Here is a 20014-nt window from a genome sequence, read left to right as displayed (position 1 = left end):
AATGAGAATGGAGCTTCACTATGAGTTTCTGCCGTGTCCTGAACATGGGGCCTGGGAGTTTACCTCTAGAAGTAGACCTTGCATTGGGGCGATATTATAATTTTGTCTTCTTTGTTGCTTTATTCAAACATCTGCACATTTTTTTTTTTATGAAGTTCAGGGTATCTCTCAGCAGTTGTCTGAGGGCCAGAGCTGACTTCCTCTCAGCGGTGAGAGCATCCCAGAGCTTCACATGTCTAATGATACAGGAAGAGTGTACTAAGTGGTCTTATTTAAGGGCCAGGACAAGAAAAGAAAAAAAAAAAACAAAAACGGATTAGGAAAGTTCATGCCTTCTTGGTTACATAGTGGAGTCTTTTTTGGTTATTCATTGCTTGTGTGAAGCCCATAATTTTAAACATTTTGGAACCTAGGTGCTAGAGGGAATCAGTGTTCTTAGAAAAGGAGGATCAGATGATTTGTTTATGAGTGGGCATGTATAAAAGAAAGTGCATCTGGGATGTCCTCAGGTCTGGGATCGATGGGCCCTACCAGGCCTTATAGGGCAGCTCTTTTAGTGCTAAAGCCTGGGAAGGGTAGATACCATTCCTTCCTTTGCATAGTGGGCTATCTGCTGCTGGTGACTTAAGCTGGGAAGGTGCAGCCTCCTTGGTGCCTGAGTGCTCTTTGAGAGGAGAGCAGACAGAATACATTTTCTTTTGCCCTTTGTTGCTCCTAAGCTCATAATCTACTAGGAAAATGTAGCTGTTTTTAAAAGCATAGATTAATGATAGTGCTTGAAGGCCAGATAGAAAATGATCACAGACCAAAAATTTTGAATGATTCATGGAAGATAGAAATAAGATGTGATGAGACCTAGAAAGGGCTGCTGTGGAAATAAGAATGGTTCTAGGGGACCCCATCAGATTATCCCTGGGGAAGCTGTCCCCTACCCAGGGAGGAGGGAGCTGTGGCCAGTGGAGCCCACCCTATGTGAGCACTGGCTCTGTGTTACTCACTGCATGTTGTTGGGCCTAGACCCTTCAAGTAGGTCAGTGTCATGAAGGACAAAAGGTTCTGGGTTAAAAAAGAGTAAAGAAAAACCCAGAGGACACATATGCATCTTGATCAGATCTTGAATCCAGGCTGAGGGATGGGGAGTTATAAAGGACATTTTTTGTAACAGAGAAATCTTACTTTGGACTAGAAGTTCTTCTTGATGTTAAATTTCTCAGGTGTGGAAGGTACTATAGCTATGTAAGGGAATGCCTTGTGATGTATTTAGGAGTCAAGTGTCAGCTTTTGGTAACTTAATGTTCAAAGGATCAGGGGAAGAATGTGTGTGTGTGTATATATATACCCACATATATATGTATACCCATACGTGTGTGTGTGTATATATATATATATACATGGAGAAAAAGCAAATTTGGCAAAATATTAATAGTGATTCTGGGTGAAGAGTGTATTGGTGTTCATTGTACTATTCTTCCTTTTTTTTCTATAGGTTTGAAATTTTTTTTAATGAAAGAATTGGTTTAAAAGGGTATGGGCCTTGCAGCTAGAGAGAGGCGGTCATTGCTTCCTCCCCCAGCCTGTCAAGGCATATCAGGGCCCTGTTGACACAGGCCTTCTATTGGAGGTGGGCTCTGGTGTGCTCATTATGTAGGTGAGCAGGGATTCTGAAGAACAAAATGAACAGAAAACCAAGAATAAACAACTAGACAGAAAGAGCAAGGCCCAGTGAAACTCTCTAGCAACACCCATGTTGGATGACAGATACAGAGGCCAAGCTTGCTATATAAACAGAAAAGCTTTGTGATGTTGAAGTAAAAAGGCAAGGTGAGAGTAGATCCATAGAGGCAAGAATGGTGGGTATGTGCAGCTTCCCTAGGGGCCGTGGATTATGGAACAGGTAGGGACTTGTTCCACATGTGGAACCTGCTCAGAGGCCTGGTGGCCAGCTGGAGTTGAGGTTCTTGTGTAGACCCCTTGGAGGGTTGTAGCCCTAGGGAAGGGGTTAATAAGCTTGTCCCGGGAGGCAGCAAATATGCTTCTCTCTTTTATTTGGGGGTGGGGAACAAGGGAGTTTATTTTTTTAGGAACTTAAACCCTAGGCCTGTGCCTTACTATGTTTTAGGGTCTAAATTTAAACTACTCATGTGTTGTAAGAAATGACAAATTAAGTATTTAACATATAAATTGGTCCCTGTCATGGTAATTCATCTGGGGTACCTGGCTAAAGCAAAGATAAAACTTGTGGCTTGTGAGAGACATTTAAATAATCTAAACCTCATGAATTTTCTATAAAAACAAAACTCAAAAAATAGCCCTACTTAAATGTTCCAATAGAACATGATCCCTGTGTGCAGACCTTTCAAATAGAAAGTTTCACTTTTAGTGAGAATCCAAGGTAACAAGACTCAGTCTAAGGGGTATATGAAATAATTGCATTAGAAATGTTTAGAGCCATGAAAAGAAGTTTAGAGACCAGAAGAAAAGAATGAGATATTGAGAGGTAAATCAGGCAGATTTGAACAAAGAAAACTGGGAGTTAAAATAGTCATTGGGAGGATTCTGGAATGATGGTGGAGTAGAAGACACCAAGAATTTGTCTGCAGCTATATAACAATTGCAGCAGTAGAATCTCTCTGATGTAACTGTTTTGGAACTCTGGAGTCTTGAAGGATTGCAACTTCCAGGGGTAGGCTTGGATGGTAAAGTCTGGTTAATTTTGGTCAATTTCAGCTCTTAGTACAATAGCAGCTACCCAGTGTCCCACCGCCAGTGGGCATGGCAGCTGCCTGGCAGTCAGCTGTGCGCATGTTCCTGGGGCATCTTACATGCAGCTTATGGGAGCCAGGATGGGCAAAAAGGACCTTGGCCTCCATATAGCAGGATCTATGTTCTAGATTTCGGATTGCTGCTTCTGATCACAGAGGTGCAGAGAAAGAGGCAGGTGGCCATTATTGGTATTGTTGCCTCTTTCCATTGTTGCCAGCTCCTCCTCCTCCAACTGAAGTGACTTCAAGGGGATTTAAAGGGCAAGCACCAATCATCCCCACCTTCATTTTTCTCATTTTCCTCTTTTGGGATCCAGACACTAAAAGATGTGGGTATTCAAAAGCAACTGCATGCATAGGGAAAATTAAAAAGTGTGCATGCCTAGGGAAAGGAACAGGCTCAGAAAAGACCTGAGAAGACCTTAAGTTTATATCTCAGGCTGATTTGGCACAGAGACAGGTCACAACAATCAAAAGAAAACAAGAATAATAAATAAAAACAGTAATAAACAGCAAGCCTAGGGTGAAGGGGATCTGATTTCCAGAGTTACCACATTAATTAGAATCACATGTCCAGTGTTCAACAAAGAAAATCACAAGGCCTACAAAGAATCAGGAAAGTATGGTTCATTCAAAAGAAAAAAAAACCCAAAAAACAGAAACAGTCCCTCAACAAAGATCTGATGGCAGATCTACTAGACAGAGACTTTAAAACAACTATCTTAAAGATGCTCAAAGAACTCAAGGTGTGCAGAAAGTTAAAAAAAAAAAAAAATCAATGTATAAACAAAATGGCAATATCAATGAAGAGATAGAAAACCTAAAAAGAAACCAAAAAGAAATTCCAGAGCTGAAAAACACAATAACTGAAGTGAAAAATTCACTAGAGAGATTCAGGTGAAGATTTGAGCAGGCAGAAGAAATAACCCATTAACTTGAAGATAGGATAATAGGAATTGTCAAGTCCAAGAAACGGGAAAGAAAAAGATTGAAGAGATGTGAACAGAGCCTAAGGGACATTTGGGACACCATCTGGTAGACTAAAATATATATTGTAGGAGTCCCAGAAGTAAAAGAGAGAAAAAGGTAGAAAGAACGTTTGAAGAAATAATGGTTGAAAACTTTGAAAATTTGATGAAATACATCAATGTAATGTCTCAGAAGTTCAATGAACTCCAAGTAAGATGAACTCAAAGAGACCCACACTGGGACACATTATAATCAAACTTTTGAAAGCCAGACAAAAAGAGAATCTTGAAAGTAGCAAGAGAGAAGCTACTTGTTACATACAAGGGATCCTCAATGAGATTATCAGCACATTTCTCATTAGAAACTCTAGAGGTGTAAAGGCAATGGGCTGATACAAAGTGCTAAAAAAAAAAAAAATCAAGAATCCTACATCTAGCAAAATTGTCCTTCAGAATGGAAGAAGAAATTAAGATATTTCACCGTTTGAGACTGGCAGGCGCTCTCCTGCACTTATTTTTAAAAAGTAAATAAAGAAAGAAATTAAGACATTCCCAGATAAGATAAACAAAAGCAGAGGGAGTTTGTTACCACTAGACCTGCACTGCAAGTAATGCTCAGGGGAGAGTCTTGCATCTTGCAGGTTGGAAAGAAAGAACTACACAGTAACTATAAATTGTATGAAGAAATAAAGATCTCAATAAAAGTAAATGCATGGCAACTATAAAAGCTTGTATTATTGTCACCATCGTTTCTAACTTTACTTTTCTGTTTTCTACATGACTTAAGCTACTAATTTATTTACAAGAATTACTATTAGGCATGGTGGCTCATGCCTGAAATCCCAGCCCTTTGGGAGACTGAAGCAGGCCAGGAGTTTGAGACTAGCTTGGGCAAACATAGGGAGACCCTGTCTCTACAAAAAATTGAAAGAAAAAAAAAATCAGCTGGGCATAGTGGCATGTACTTATAGTCCCAGCTACTCTGGAGGCTGAGGCAGAAGGATCACTTCATCCCAAGAGTTTGAGGTCACCGTGAGCTACAATAACGCCATTGCACTCCAGCTTGGGCAACAGAGCAAGACCCTGTCTCAAAAAACAAAAACAAAGAATTACTAGTTTATGTTTTGGGGTACATAGTATATAAAGAAGTAATTTCGTGGCCAGGTGCAGTGGCTCATGCCTATAATCCTAGTACTCTGGGAGGCTGAGATGGGATGATTGCTTGAGGCCAGGAGTTCAAGATCATCCTGAGCAAGAGCTGACCCCATGTCTACAAAAAATAGAAAAAATTAGCTGGGTATAGTGATACATATGTGCCCATAATCCCAGCTACTCAAGGGGGCTGAAGCAGGAGGATCGAGGTTGCAGTGAGCTATGATGACGCCACTGCACTCTAGCCTGGGTGACACAGCCAGACTCTGTCTAAAAAGAAAAAAAGTAGTTTTGTGAATCTGAACAACTGAAAGGGGTAGGGAGAGCTGTAAAGGAAGAGTTTTTATGTTATTGAAGTTTAACTGGTATAAATTCAAATTAGAGTATTATAACTATATAGAAAAATAGAAAAACTAGAGAAAAATCAATGAAACCAAAAGTTAGTTCTTTGAAAAGATCAACAAAATTGACAAATCTTTAGATGGACTAAGAAAAAAAAGAAGGCTCCAATTACTATAATCAGAAACGAAAGTGCGGACATTACTACAGATTCTATAGAAGTAATAACATAAGAGTAATATGAACCATTGTACTCTAACAAATTGGTTAACTTAGATGGACAAATTGCTAGAAACATGAAACCAATATCAAATCACAAAAAGATGGAAAATCTGAATAGACTTATAATTAGTAAAGAGATTGAATGAGTAATCAAAAATCCCCTGACAAAGAAAAGCCCTGGACCTTATGATGGCTTCACGGATGAATTCTACTAAACATTTAAAGAAGAACTAATACCGATCCTTTCACACTCTTCTTAAAAATTAAAAAGGAAGGAACACTTCTAAATTCATTGTTTGAGGCCAGTGTTACCCTGATACCAAAGCCAGACAAGGACACTGCAAGAAAAGAAAGCTATGGACCAGTATCCTTTATGAACATTGATATAAAAATCCTCTACAAAATACAGACTGTCCCTGACTTACTGTGGTTTTGACTTAACATCTTTCAACTTTACAATGGTGCGAAAGCAATCCACATTTAGAAGAAACTGTGCTTCGAGTACCCATATAGGCATTCCGTTTTTTACTTACAGTATGGGCTTCAACACATTACATGAGATATTCAGCACTTTATTACAATATAGGCTTTGTTTCTACATAATTTTGCTCAATTCTAGGCTAATGTAAGTATTCTGAGCACATTTAAGGCAGGCTAGGCAAAACTATGATGTTGGTAGGCTAGGTTAATGCATTTTTAACTTATGATATTTCCAACTTACAGTGGGTTTATTGGGACATAACCCCATCATAAGTTGAGGAGCAGCTGTACTAGCAAACTAAATTCAGCAGCATATTAAAAGTATTTTCTTTTTTTAGCGATGGGTTCTCTATCACTCAGGCTGGAGTACAGTAGTGTGATCATAGCTCACTGCAGCCTTGAATTCTTTGGGCGCAAGCAATCCTCCTGCCTCAGACTCCTGAGTAGCTGGGACTACAGTCACATACCACTATGCCCAGCTATTAAAGGGATTATACACCATGACCAAGTGGTATTATATTTATTCCTAGAATGCAAGTATGGTTCAACATACGAAAATCAGTCAGTATAATATACCATATTAATAGAGTTAAGGAAAAACCCACACAGTCGTCTCAACTGATGGAGAAAAAGCAATTGACAAACTTCAACACACTTTCATGATAAAAACACTCAACAAACTAGGAAACCACCTCAACATAATGAAAGTCATATATGAGAAACCCAACAACATACTCAATAGTGAAAGACTGAAAGCTTTTCTTCTAAGATCAGGAACAAGGCAAGGATGCCTGCTTTCACTGCTTCTGTTCAGTATAGTACTGGAAGTTCTAGAGAAAGCAGTTAAGCAAGAAAAAGAAATAAAAGGCATCCAAATTGGAAAAGAAGAAGTAAACTGATCTGTTTGCAGATGACATTTTATATGTAGAAAACCCTAAAGGTTCCACAAGAAAACCTAATTAAAACTAATAAATGAATTCAGCAAAGTAGCAGGATCCAAAGTCAACACACAAAAATCAGTTACATTTCTATACACCAACAACAAACAATCTGAGAAGGAAATTACAAAAACCATTCTATTTATGATAGCATCAAAAAGAATAAAATACTTAGAAATTTACAAAATAAGTGAAAGACTTGTACAATGAAAACTACAGAACATTGCTGAAAGAAATTAAGGAAGACATGGAAACATATCCTGTGTTTGTGAATTGGAAGACTTAAAATATTGTTAAAATGTCAGTACTACCCAAAGTGATCTATAGATTCAATGGAATCCCTATCAAAATTACAATTATGTCTTTTGCAGAAATTGAAAAACCCATCCTAAAATTCATATGGAATTTCAAGGGACCCTAAATAGCCAAAATAGTCTTTAAAAAGAACAAAGCTAGAAGACACATACTTATTGAATTTCAAAAATTACTACAGGTCTGTAGTATTCAAACAGGATGGTACTTGCATAAAGACTGGCATACAGACCAATGGAATAGAATAGAGAACCCAGAATTAAACCCTTGGTCAAATGATTTTTCACAAGGGTGCTAGGACCATTTAATGGTGAAAACGACAGTCTTTTCAACAAATGGTGCTGAGAAAACTGGATATTCACATTCAAAAGAATGAAATTGAACCTTTACCTAACACTATATACAAAAATTAACTAAAAATGGATCAAAGACCTAAATGTAAGACCTAAGACAATAAAACTCTTAGAAGAAAACATAGGGCAAAAGCTTTATAACATTGGATTGGACAAAAGCTTTACAAAATTGGATTTGGCAATGATTTCTTAGGTATAGGTAATAGAAGAAAAAACAGACAAATTGGACTTCACAAAAATTTTCAAAATTTTGTGCATCCAAAAATGTTATCAACTGAGTAAATAGGCTACCCACTGAATAGGAGAAAATATTTGCAAATCATATATCTGATAAGGGATTAATATCCAGAATATACAGAGATCTAAAATGCAACAACAAAAAAGCAAACAACTCGATTCAAAAATGGGCAAAGGACTTGAATAGGCATATTTCCAAAAAAGATATACTAATGACCAATAAGTCCATGAAAATATGCTCAATATCACTAATCATTAGAGAAATGCAAATTAAAAAAAAACCAGAATACCACCTTACCCCTTTAGGATGGCTTCAATCAAAAAACTCCAGAAAATAATGTATTGCAAGGATGTGGAGAAATTAGAAAGCTTGTGCATTTTTGGTGGGAATGTAAAATGGTATAGCCACTGTGGAGAATAGTGTGGTGGTTCTTCAAAAAGTTAAAAACAGTATTACCATATGATCCAGCAATACACAAAAGAATGGAAAGGAGCGACTCAAAGAAACAATTCTATACTCATATTCATGGCAGTATTATTCACAAAAGCTAAAATGTAGAAGAAACATAAGTGTCCATCAGTTGATGAATGGATAAGCAAAATGTGGTTTATCTATACAATTGAATATTATTCAACCTTAAAAAGGAAGACAGTTCTCCAATATGCTAAACATGGATGGAACCGTAAGGACATTATGTTAAGTGAAACAAACCAGTAACAAAAAGGCAACTAGTGTATTATTCCACGTATTTGAGGTACTTTAGAGTAGTCCAATCTTCAAATTTATAGAGATAGTAGGGGTTGGGAGGCGAGGGATGGGAGTTATTGTTTAATGAATACGAGTTTCAATTTTATAAAATGAAGAGAATTCTGAAGATGGAATGGTGGCAATGGTTGCACAACATTATGAATGTATTTAAAATCAATGAACTATACACTTAAAAATGGTTAAGATGCTGTGATCTTAGCACTTTGGGAAGCCAAGGCAGCAGGATCACTTGGAGACCATCCTGGGCAACATAGTGAGACCCTGTCTCTACAAAAAAACATAGTGAGACTCTGTCTCTACAAAAAAATAGAATATTAGCTGGACATGGTGGCATGTGCCTGTAATCCCAGTTACTTGAGAGGCTGAGGCTGGAGGATCATTTGAGCCCAGGAATTGGAGGTTGCAGTGAGCTATGATCCTGGCACTATACTCTAGCCTGGCCAACAGAGTGAGACTCCTTGTTTTAAAAAAACATGGTTAAGATGGTAAATTTTATATTAGGTGTATTTTACAACAATAAAAAATTGGGAAAAAAAACAGTCATTGAATTTAATCCAGCAAATGGGTTAAGGAAAATTAGACAGCTATAGAAAAAATTACTGACATGGAAGATTGCATCAAAGAAATTATCTGTTAATAGATTGCAATACAGAAAGATAAAAAGATGAACACTCTGTAAAAGATGTTAGAAGACATGGAAGATTGAAATTTTTAGTAGATATTCCAGAGGAAAGATAGGAGAGTTAGGGGAGGGTAACGTGGTAAAAGAATTTTTGGGAGTATATTTGACATGTATCATCTTACTGATGGAACTCAACAAGTTTTGAGCAAGATAAATAGAAATAAATCTATACTTAGCTAGATATGCTATAAAAAAACAAACCCTGGCCGGGCACAGTAGCTCACGCCTGTAATCATAGCACTCTGGGAGGCCAAGGCACGTGGATCCTTTGAGCTCAGGAGTTCGAGACCAGCCTGACCAAGAGCGAGACCCCGTCTCTACTAAAAAATATAAATAAATTAGCAGGGCATGGTGGTGCATACATGTAATCCCAGCTACTCAGGAGGCCGAGGCAGAAGAATTGCTTAAGCCCAGGAGTTGGAGGTTGCTGTGAGCTAGGCTGATGCCATGGCACTCTAGCCCAGGCAACAGAGTAAGACTCTGTCTCAAAAACAAAAAACAAACAAAAAAAAAAAACCTGTAGGATTCCAAAGACTACAAAGATTAAAAGCAACCACAGAGAAAAGATAAGAGATGGATATTCCAGGGATCAACAATTAGGTGGTCAGATTTCTCAAAGTATGATAGAAGTCAGAAGATACTTCAGAGTGCTCAGGGAAAATAACCCATTGCCCTGCTAACCTATCACTTCAGACAGAGATAGAGAGAGCTGACCATCAATATGATTTTAGCTGAAAGAAACAATGAGATATTTCAGGAAGAAGAAAATTGAACTCAGAATTTAAATGTGAGAGCCAAGAAATAATGGTAAACAAATAAGTTTGTGAATGTGCCTAAATAAGTTAGGTTGTATAAAATTATGGATGATGATAACTGCTTGCTAGGAAGAGGGAATTATGAAAATAAGGAGGCATTAGATACTGACAGGCACAGGAAGTATCAGAAGTGGTGTGATGAAGCCAGGGTGAGAGTTTCTTGTGTTTGTGTGGATGGAGGGGAGAGATTTTATTAACTTTAGACTTTGTTAAGTATACATGGGAAATTACTAAATGAATAGAAATAGAAGGTAAAACTTCCACACAATTAAAAGGTAAAAAAGGGAATGAAGATGAGTCAGTCAATCTAGTAGAAATCCGGAAGGGGGGGATAATTAGTAAACACAAGGTGAAATATAAAAAAATACAAATATGTCAGTAATCATTGTAAATGTAAGTGGCTTAAATTTATAAGTTAAAGCTAAGATTCACATTGGTAAAATAGGAATCCAACTTGAAGCTCTGTGACATATGCAATAAAAATTAACCAGAAAAGTTGCAAATAAGAATATTAAAAAGACTTAAAACTTAGCAAATCCTTGTCAGGCTGTGGTTGCAGGAAAAAATAAAAAAAAACCTTAGCAAACCCTAATCCAAAGAAGGATGCTGTTGCTGTATTAGTATCAGATAATATAGACATTGAAGAAAGCATTGTTAAAGGCTGAAGAGGGTCACTACATTATTAAAGAAAAGCTTGTGCAGCTCTTGCATGCCAAGGCAAGAGGGTACTGGCTCAGCCCTTAATATTTGTGCTTGTGAGGATGGAACAGATGTGGGAAGACAGCTCTGTGAGGATGAACTAGATTAGGTATACATTTGACAGCTTGAAAAGATCTTAGAAGATCTTTTAAAAAAGATCTATAGTCAATTAAAAATCTACCTATAGGATTCTGGTAGAGGATGGTGGCTGCTCACTTCTGGAGCAAAAAAATACAAATACACAAAGTATTAATACATCACATCTTCTGTGAAACTGGGGGACAGAACAGACCCATGAACCTAAAGTCCCTCTGCAGACAGGAAAGTCCCAGAGACCAGTGGCATGTGCTGAAGAGCGGGTAGTGCAGAGGGGTACAGTGGTGCACCCTAGGCAGGGGTGCCTGCGCCAGACAGAACTGAGAGTTTAACGGGGCAGTGGAAAAAGAGGAAGCTGAGATGCCACGTCTTGGAAAGGACCCCCTTTCAAAAGGAAGGCAGCATCCTGGAAGGCAAGGAGAAGCAGCCTGAGGTGCCAAGAGCCCACAGAGATGTGGGTTATATAATGAGGAAACCAACCTCATCAAGCCAACAGCAGAGAGGGCACCCCTGAGATAAGAACCTGCCTCCCTACTATCCAGCCAATAACTGCTCCAACAAATCAGACTTATTCAGAGAAGAATGATGAAAAGGTTATGTAAGAAACCCTAACCAAGCTGGGCGTGGTGGCTCACGCCTGTAATCCTAGCTCTCTGGGAGGCCGAGGCGGGCGGATTGCTCAAGGTCAGGAGTTCGAAACCAGCCTGAGCAAGAGCGAGACCCCGTCTCTACTAAAAATAGAAAGAAATTAATTGGCCAACTAAAAATATATATACAAAAAATTAGCCAGGCATGGTGGCACATGCCTGTAGTCCCAGCTATTCAGGAGGCTGAGGCAGTAGGATCACTTGAGCCCAGGAGATCGAGGTTGCTGTGAGCTAGGCTGACGCCATGGCACTCACTCTAGCCTGGGCAACAAAGTGAGACTCTGTCTCAAAAAAAAAAAAAAAAAAGAAAGAAACCCTAACCAAAACCAGAATTTCCTTATAGGTAGAGAAAAGTCACTCGGAAAGATTTTGCCACAAAGCAGATGAAAATTATACTTTGACACTCATCATGAATTTTTAAATGTGAGGAATCAGAGACAGCCAGACAAAGGGAAAGGGTAAAATCATTTTCAAAGTGAAGCCCAAACCACAAGGAACACAAGAGGAGAATAGAAAGCACAGAGCAGACACCAAGGGTAGAAATGAGGACCAAGCAAAGTGCAGTGGGAAGAGAGAGCACAGAAGGATGGAGCAGGCTGAGGACGGCAGGCCAGAGCAAAGCAGGGGACACCAGGCATGTCAGTGCAGACGGGAGCCTGGCTGCTGAGGGAACATGGCATGTTTCGAAAGAATGATCCAAAATGGTTGCCATAATAGCTTAATAAGATTATTGGACATAACAAAGAATTCTTTGGCTAGCCAGACACAAATTTAAGTTGCTGCCAAGGGGAAGAAAATGTGGCCAGCCAGGGGCTCCTCACAGCAGGATTCAGTGCCGGAGGATGGGGGCTAGGGGCAACACCCACAGGAACCCAGGGCCTGTGTTCTGATGGACGGCTCTCTAGGCACAGTGACTACAGTGAGACAGATTGGAACATGAGAGAACGAAAGGAACAAGTCCTTCCTGAGGAAATTGCTAAAATATGAGTTGTGAGCAGCCAGTAGACATCAGGTGAAGCTCCAGCTACTGATGGTACATGTCAGTGGCAGACGGGGCAAAGGTACTGGGAGGAAAGACACATGCTCGAAATGTTATCCCTATCAGAAACGGAAACAGGAGGAGAGGGGAGGCAATAGGACCAACTCATCTGCAATATTCAAGAGTCAAGGCTGGTCAGTCCGGTAGGAGCAGAAGTTTAGGAATAGTTAGGATAAAGGTGAACATTAAGGTAATGCTACGGGTTAAAATTGGGTGATGGAGAGTAGATTGAGGGGAGGAGGAATCAGGTTAATTTTATTATTGGGCATAACGTGGGCAAGTGAATGCCACTGCGAGAGGCAGTGGAGATTTTAGATGCAGGTGGAAATGTTGGAGCATCATATAAAGAGCAGCCTGTAGGGAAAAACACAGGTCTCATCATAGCGAGACAGTAAAATCAACCCCATTACTTCACCGTGAATGGCTGAAAACCCACACAAAAAATGAAATAGGCCAGTGTGTTTTAACTGTGCCCAACAAACATATCAGTCATATCTGTAAAGTGAAAGTGGGTTAACTTAAAAGACTCCTAGATTCATAAAACGAAACCTAATACTCTATGTAAGAAACAAAGAGATCCTGAAAGGTTAAAATTAAAATAAATTTTACTTTACTTTTTTTTTTTACTTTACCTTTATTTTTTTATTTATTTTTTTTTTTTGAGACAGAGTCTCACTTTGTTGCCCGGGCTAGAGTGAGTGCCGTGGCGTCAGCCTAGCTCACAGCAACCTCAAACTCCTGGGCTCGAGTGATCCTTCTGCCTCAGCCTCCCGGGTAGCTGGGACTACAGGCATGCGCCACCATGCCCGGCTAATTTTTTTTTATATATATATCAGTTGGCTAATTAATTTCTTTCTATTTATAGTAGAGACGGGGTCTCGCTCAGGCTGGTTTTGAACTCCTGACCTTGAGCAATCCGCCCGCCTCGGCCTCCCAAGAGCTAGGATTACAGGCGTGAGCCACAGCGCCCGGCCACTTTACCTTTATTTTAATGAAAGTAAAATTGTGGGCAAAGGTATGCTAGGTAAAATCAAAAGGGATTGTTCTCAGACAGTTGGATTCAGGCCCCACCACTTCCAGCAATACCAAGGAAGGCTTTTGTAATGCTGCAGTCATCACTAGGGTGACTTCCTGCATTGTGTGCCCCAAAGAGCATAGCAGTGGCTTTCCTACAGCAACCGTTAGGAGAGCGACAAGAGAAAGACAAATGAACAAACTGATGGTGTGTTTACCTTTCTTAGTTGAAGGCAGAGATCCTGTCCAGATAATTAGCATGAATTAATCACTGACTGCCAAGAACAGCAAATAAACTGGAGGAAGGAATTAAAGACATAGCAGAAATTTAGAAGTTAGAAAACAGAAACTAAAGAAATAATAAGTAATCGTTTTTTACAAATACACAAAATGGTGCCATCTATTTTATTCCAAGCCCAGTGCAGTGGATTTGTGTGTTAGCACAGTAGGGAAGATGGAAGTGGGTCTCAGGAACCGAGAGAGCCTCACGTGCCTTCTGGGAGCGCACCTGGAGAGCACGGAGAGAAATCCCTGTGACCAAGTGGGATTTATCCCAGGAGTGCAAGGATGGCTGAAAACCCAGTCATTAGGTAAAAGAGGAAAACAAATCCAGGATCATTTTCATGAACACCAAAAGACTATTTGAGAAAAAATCAAACCTATTCCTGATGAAAATTTCTCAAGAAACCAGGACTAGAAGGACACTTCCTTAGCTTGATACAGGGTCTCAAAGTAGCTGCCTGCTGTATGCTCACAATGAGCCAGACGTCTAGATTCACAAACAGGACAGGAGTCTCCCTGCTCCTGCCTGGCCTGCCCCTGCAGGTACCAAGGGCACAGTGAAGAAGGAGCGAGCAGTGAAGGAAGAGGGGCTGCCAGTTTTGTTGGAGACAGAGACAGCTAAGCTGAGTTATGGGTCAAGTGCAGGGCTTCCCTCTACCCTCCTTTCACGTGCACAAAACTGCAAAAATGTGTAAGTGTACTTGTGTAAATGGAGCAAATTTTTGTGGAAAACTCTTTAAAAGAGTTTTACTGCAGAACATAAAAGATGATGTGAATGGTGACACACACTGTTTCTGGTTGGGAGATGAAATGTCATAAAGATAAACATTTTCTCAAGTGTGAATTCATTGTAATCTTCGTAAAAATATAAACAATTTTTAAATAAGCCTGGATAGGCAATTTTAAAGTCCATATAGAACCATAAATCTGCAAGACTAGTCAATGCTTTATCTTAAAGCCTTGAGGTGGGAGGGTGTGCTCCCCATTGCATTCCTGTGAAAACAGCATGGCTGGGCCCAGGGCAGATTGCAAGGTGCTGGGCGGGGGTGAGGCGAGGGCCAGGGCAGCCACTTAACAAGCACTGATGTCTCCCCTCACCCCTTACAAAAATAAATTCCAGATAGATTAACAAGCTAGGAAAGTTTGGGAGATATATTTTATAATTTGGGGGCTGGGGAGATGTTGTGAAGCTACGTGGCAAACCCAGAATACGTAAAAGCAAGACTGATAAAATAGTTGCATAAAACTGAGATGGATTTATGTGAGAAAACTGTCTATTTTTTAACTATAAAGTTAAATTTTGAGTGTTAGCACATGAGAAAGTTTTTCACACATAGTTAAAAGGGTCTTATATTCAGAATATGTAGGGAATATCTGCAAATCAGTTAAGGAAAAGATAAATAAAGCAGGGTCAAGGTGCTCGCTGCCTGAATCCGTGTGGTGCCTATCACCATGAAGTTCAATCCCTTTGTGACTTCGGACTGAAGCAAAAACTGCAAACGCCACCTTAATGCCCCCTCACACATGCGCAGGAAAATCATGTCGTCCCTGCTCTCCAAGGAGCTGCCTCAGAAGTACAATGTTTGCTCCATGCCCATCCACAAGGACGACAAAGTCCAGGTGGTTCAAGGACACAACAAAGGTTAGAAAATCGGCAAGGTATTCCAGGTGTACAGAAAGAAATATGTCATCTACATTAAGTGGGTGTAGCATGAGAAGGCTACTGGCACAACCGTCCATATGGGCATTCACCCAAGCAAGGTGGTTATCACCAGGCTAAAACTGGACAAAGATTGGAAAAAAATTCTTGAACGCAAAGCCAAGTCTCAACAAGTTGGAAAAGAGAAAGGCAAATACAAGGAAGAACTTATTGAGAAAATGCAGAAATGAATATAATCTTTGTGCAACCATAGTTTAACTGTAGATTTTTAGCCTAGTATGTGTTTCTTTGGAACTGTTCAAAAATATCTCTGGAACATTCCATTTCCCTCCTGTTTTGTTGTTAACCTGTGGCTCCCTGTAAGTCTACTTTTGAGATTTTGATTAATAATTTTATAAATAAAAATTGGAAATGTTTCCTAACAAAAACCAGGGTTAAGACATGGTGGGCCATACATAGATTAAAACAATATACATGCCCAGTAAAAAGGAAGGGATGCCTGAACCTCGCTGATGACCTGAGAAGTGGAGATTAGACTCTGTGGGCCCGTTAGGATGTTAAAGGACTGGGGTCGTCCTGCTGTGGCCAGAGTGTTGGCAACTTGTCCAGCCTGTGTGCCCTTTACCACTCTCATCCTACAGTGTGTCCTGAAGAGATGCGTGTATAGCCCCCGTGGACATGAGCACAGTGACTGCAGCACTGTCACAGCAAAAGTGAGAAACAGCTTAATGCAGCATCAGCAGAGTGCACATATGTGTTAAGGAATGCCATGCAACTGTTGAACAAGCAAAACTCTGGTTAGATTGTTAATATTGCACAGTGAATAGCACACGGTGCAGAGCAACCACATTCTGGTGCCATTTCTATTTTTAAAGAAACAACTAGTGTGGGAGTATAGAAAGGATGTGCAGAGGCCAGTCAATCCTGGGCAGGGTGTACCCTGGGGAGGTGTGTACCAGGGCAGGGTGCAGGCCCATCACAGGAGGTGGTGTGTGAACAGTGGCTTCCAGGCCTGCTGCCTCCTGGGATCACAGGATACAGCTTACGGATGCTGTGTTTATACATTATCTTCAATCTCCCTAAGGTTTTACATTAAGTCATAATTGTGATACTTTCCCCTCCCCTCACAGGGTAGGGACCCCACCCAATGGCATAGTCGACCTAGATCCTTCTAGGGTAAGGAGGGCAAGGCTGTGCTTGATCTGTCCGTTTGCCCATCATTGGGCAGTGGCATTGCCTCTGGATTTTGCCACGGTAGACGTAAAATGTCCTTTTCCACGCAGGCACTTGGATTTCAGGTCAATTCCCAGGACCACAGTGTACTTGTGATTCTCAGGGCTCTTGCTGTTGCTTTCCCAAAACCATTCCTGCCAGTCCTGTGGCCACCTCTCTCAGCCAGTGTGACATTAGCGTCATGGATGCAAAGTTAGAGCTTATTGTCATTCTAATTTGCATTTCTTTAAGTGCTTGGGAATTTGAACCTCTTCCCTTATGCTTGTCTGCCTGGATTGGCTCTCTGGAAATTGCCCCTGTCTTAGTTGGGTTAGTTATGTTCTCGTCTGTCAGTGCATATTTCTGTTGGCTGGCAGTGCTGGCCATCTGTGAGACTAATGTCTCTCGTCTCCTTTTTTGTTGTCAAGGATGGCATTAGGAGCGCTGGTTCACTGTCCATTCTCACTGGTGCTCACTAAGGCTCGGTCCTCTCCAAGTGGTCCGGACCTGCCCTCCATGAGCAAGAGAAACAGGACTGGCTTGGGAGTGTCCTGCTCGAGTGGACATGGGACACTACAGTTTTCAGTACAACAGGCAAACTGCTTGTCCAGTGTATCTTATGACAATGGAAATTCCTTTTCAAAATGACATATAATTGCTAGAAGTTGGCCACACATATAACTTGACTTGTACTTCACAGGACCGTATAATTGATGCTGGCCCCAAAGGAAACTATTCTCGGTTTATGAACCACAGCTGCCAGCCCAACTGTGAGACCCTCAAGTGGACAGTGAATGGGGATACTCGAGTGGGCCTGTTTGCCGTGTGTGACATTCCTGCAGGTACAGCTTTCTGGAGACTCTGTGAGGGGGCCTCTGGCCACACGGGCAGGCAGAATGGCTGTTGCTTTGAGCTGTGTGGTCAGACTGGAAAGGCTCTAGAGGAGGCAGATAATAATGTGGAAGTTTTGTTTTGTTTTGAGTATTTTATGAAGCAAAATTGAAAGCCATGGGTTATGCCAGTATAGATAGGAAAATAATAGTGTATTTTGTAGACCAAGTGCTCCTTAGGTTTATTAAAAAAGGTTAAGTGTTTCCAATATGGTATTTGTCTTCTCTTCTCCTAGGGACAGAGTTGACTTTTAATTACAACCTCGATTGTTTGGGCAATGAAAAAACGGTCTGTCGGTGTGGAGCCTCTAATTGCAGTGGCTTCCTCGGGGATAGACCAAAGGTAAAGTCATCTTTTTCATGCAGCTCTTGTGTGTGTTCCAGACATCTGGGAGCATGCGCCTTCTGGTGAGCAGGGACTTCCACGTTGGTGTGTTGCTGTGACAAGCAGGGGTGGGAAGCACAGCAGGGAACATACTCCCCTGGCAGATGCAGTGGGCTCTCAGAGAGGTCTGATTGTTAAGAGTTCCTCACTGGATGCATTTCCTGTGGATATCATAACAAAATGCCATGACTGGAAGGCTTGAACAGCAGAAATCTAGTCTCACAGTTCTAAAGGCCAGAAACTGAAGTCAGGGTGTGGGCAGGGCTCTGCTCCCTCTGGAGGCTCTCTGGGAGAATCTGTTCCAGATCTCTCTTCCAGCTCCTGGTGGTTGCTGGCAATCCTTGGCATTCCTTGGCTCGTAGATGCATAACCCAGCCTTTGCCTTCATCTTCACACGGCATTCTCCCTCTCCACATATATGCAGATTTTCCCTTTTTATGAGGACACACCAGTCATGTTGGATTAGGGGCCCTACTCCAGTATGACCCCATAGCTAATTACATCTGCAATGGCCCTATTTCCAAATAGGGTCACATTCTAAGACTCCAGGAAGAACATGAACTTGGGGATACTTTTGCACCCAGTACAACCAATCCCTTCTCTGAGCTGGTATCTATCCTTGCCTGTGTTGGTGACACAGGTCACTGCCACCTGCCTGCTGTCATGTTACTGGTGAGATTCCTCATGAAGAGAGCCCAGGAGGCAGGTGGGAGTCACTCTTCCTGCTGAGGCATTCTTTCCACCATGGGTCCAGGAGCCAGGTGTCAGCCGCCAGCTGCATGCATTATCGTGGGGGGGCTTTTGGCAAGGCTTATGCCTGATTTAGTCTTTGTTCAGTCTTTTCATATTCAGTCCAGTGAGTCTAAGGAGATGTGTCTGAAGAGCCTCCCTATGAGGCACGCCTCTCCACTCTTCTCCTAGTGCTAGAACATCTCCAGAGAGCGCTGACCTTCCTGGGCTTAACCTGGCTCTTTGACTGCTCTTCATAGTTTGCCTTTTGTTACCACCTCGGTCTATGTGATTCTCTCAAGTGAACTGTACTTAATTCTTAATTATAGACGTCAACGTCCCTTTCTTCAGAGGAAAAGGGCAGAAAGACCAAGAAGAAAACCAGGCGGCGCAGAGCAAAAGGGGAAGGGAAGAGGCAGTCCGAGGACGAGTGCTTCCGCTGTGGTGACGGTGGCCAGCTGGTGCTGTGTGACCGCAAGTTCTGCACCAAGGCCTACCACCTGTCCTGCCTGGGCCTGGGCAAGCGGCCCTTTGGTAGGTGAACAGCTCCATGGCAGCCTCAGGCCGTGTCTGTGGGATGAGCCCCTGACAGCTCTCACTACTCTTATCTGCAGACCAAGCCTCATCTGGTCGCAAATGTTGTGGTCACTTAGTGAAAGTCCAGGATGCCGGAGCCTTTCTTTGTTCCACCAGCTGCATGTTCTAGATGTGTATATTGAGCAAAGATCTGTGGTGATGGTGGAGCCTGCTCCAGGGAGGGGCTCAGGGATGATCCCCCCTGAGGCCCACTGGAGAATTGGCCCCCTTGTCCATGAGGGCTGGTGGTGGGGAAAGGAGATGGCCCAGGGAGCAGAGCTTTTCCCAGAAGAGGGGCCTTCTGCAGCAGCCTCAGTGGCTTGAGTCTCCCAGGGCCTGGCCTAGCTGCACACCACCTGGAAAGGAGGGCCACAGAGCCCCTGGCCAGGGCGTGCACGGCACAGTGATGATGCTTATGCATTAGAGGAGCCACTGGTTGACGATGGGGTCACAGATCTTACTCTCTATTAGAAAGAAAATGGAGTGGGCTCTGCCTTCCACCAGCACCACGTATTTCAGAGAGAATACAGGCCTCAGTGTGAAAATAGTAACTATAGTCATGTGTCACTTATTGATGGGAATACACTTTGAGAAATACATTATTAGATGATTTCAGTGTTCTGCAAACACCACAGAGCATACTTACACAAACCCAGATAGTGTAGCCTCCTCCATTGTAGTCTTATGGGATCATTGTCTTAAATGGCAGTCTGTTGTTGACTAAAACATTGTTATGGGGGATGTAATCTCAAAAGA

At 41.5% G+C, this 20014-nt stretch overlaps 1 protein-coding gene, 1 non-coding gene and 1 pseudogene across 5 annotated transcripts in view; all 3 read left to right on the top strand.

Moving 5' to 3' along the window:
- NSD2 (nuclear receptor binding SET domain protein 2) overlaps positions 1-20014 on the top strand; it is a 102893-nt gene that overhangs the window by 78660 nt on the left and 4219 nt on the right. For all 3 annotated transcript variants that reach the window (XM_012737429.3, XM_012737431.3, XM_075992893.1), the window contains exons 19-21: positions 17379-17520; positions 17805-17911; positions 19012-19216. In XM_012737429.3, the coding sequence (XP_012592883.1) occupies positions 17379-17520; positions 17805-17911; positions 19012-19216 (454 nt within the window). The remainder of the gene's footprint in view (positions 1-17378; positions 17521-17804; positions 17912-19011; positions 19217-20014) is intronic.
- On the top strand, positions 101-17372 carry LOC105856030 (ribosomal protein uL24-like pseudogene; annotated as a pseudogene). The gene has a single exon (XR_001146895.3). The product of XR_001146895.3 is annotated as a ribosomal protein uL24-like pseudogene (transcript).
- On the top strand, positions 17147-17271 carry LOC142861507 (small Cajal body-specific RNA 23). The gene has a single exon (XR_012912732.1).

The sequence above is a fragment of the Microcebus murinus genome, chromosome 16, assembly GCF_040939455.1.
Source record: "Microcebus murinus isolate Inina chromosome 16, M.murinus_Inina_mat1.0, whole genome shotgun sequence".
Lineage (NCBI taxonomy): Eukaryota > Metazoa > Chordata > Mammalia > Primates > Cheirogaleidae > Microcebus > Microcebus murinus.
The sequence above is the reverse complement of the archived record's forward strand: the minus strand, read 5'-3'. Positions and strand labels throughout refer to the sequence as shown.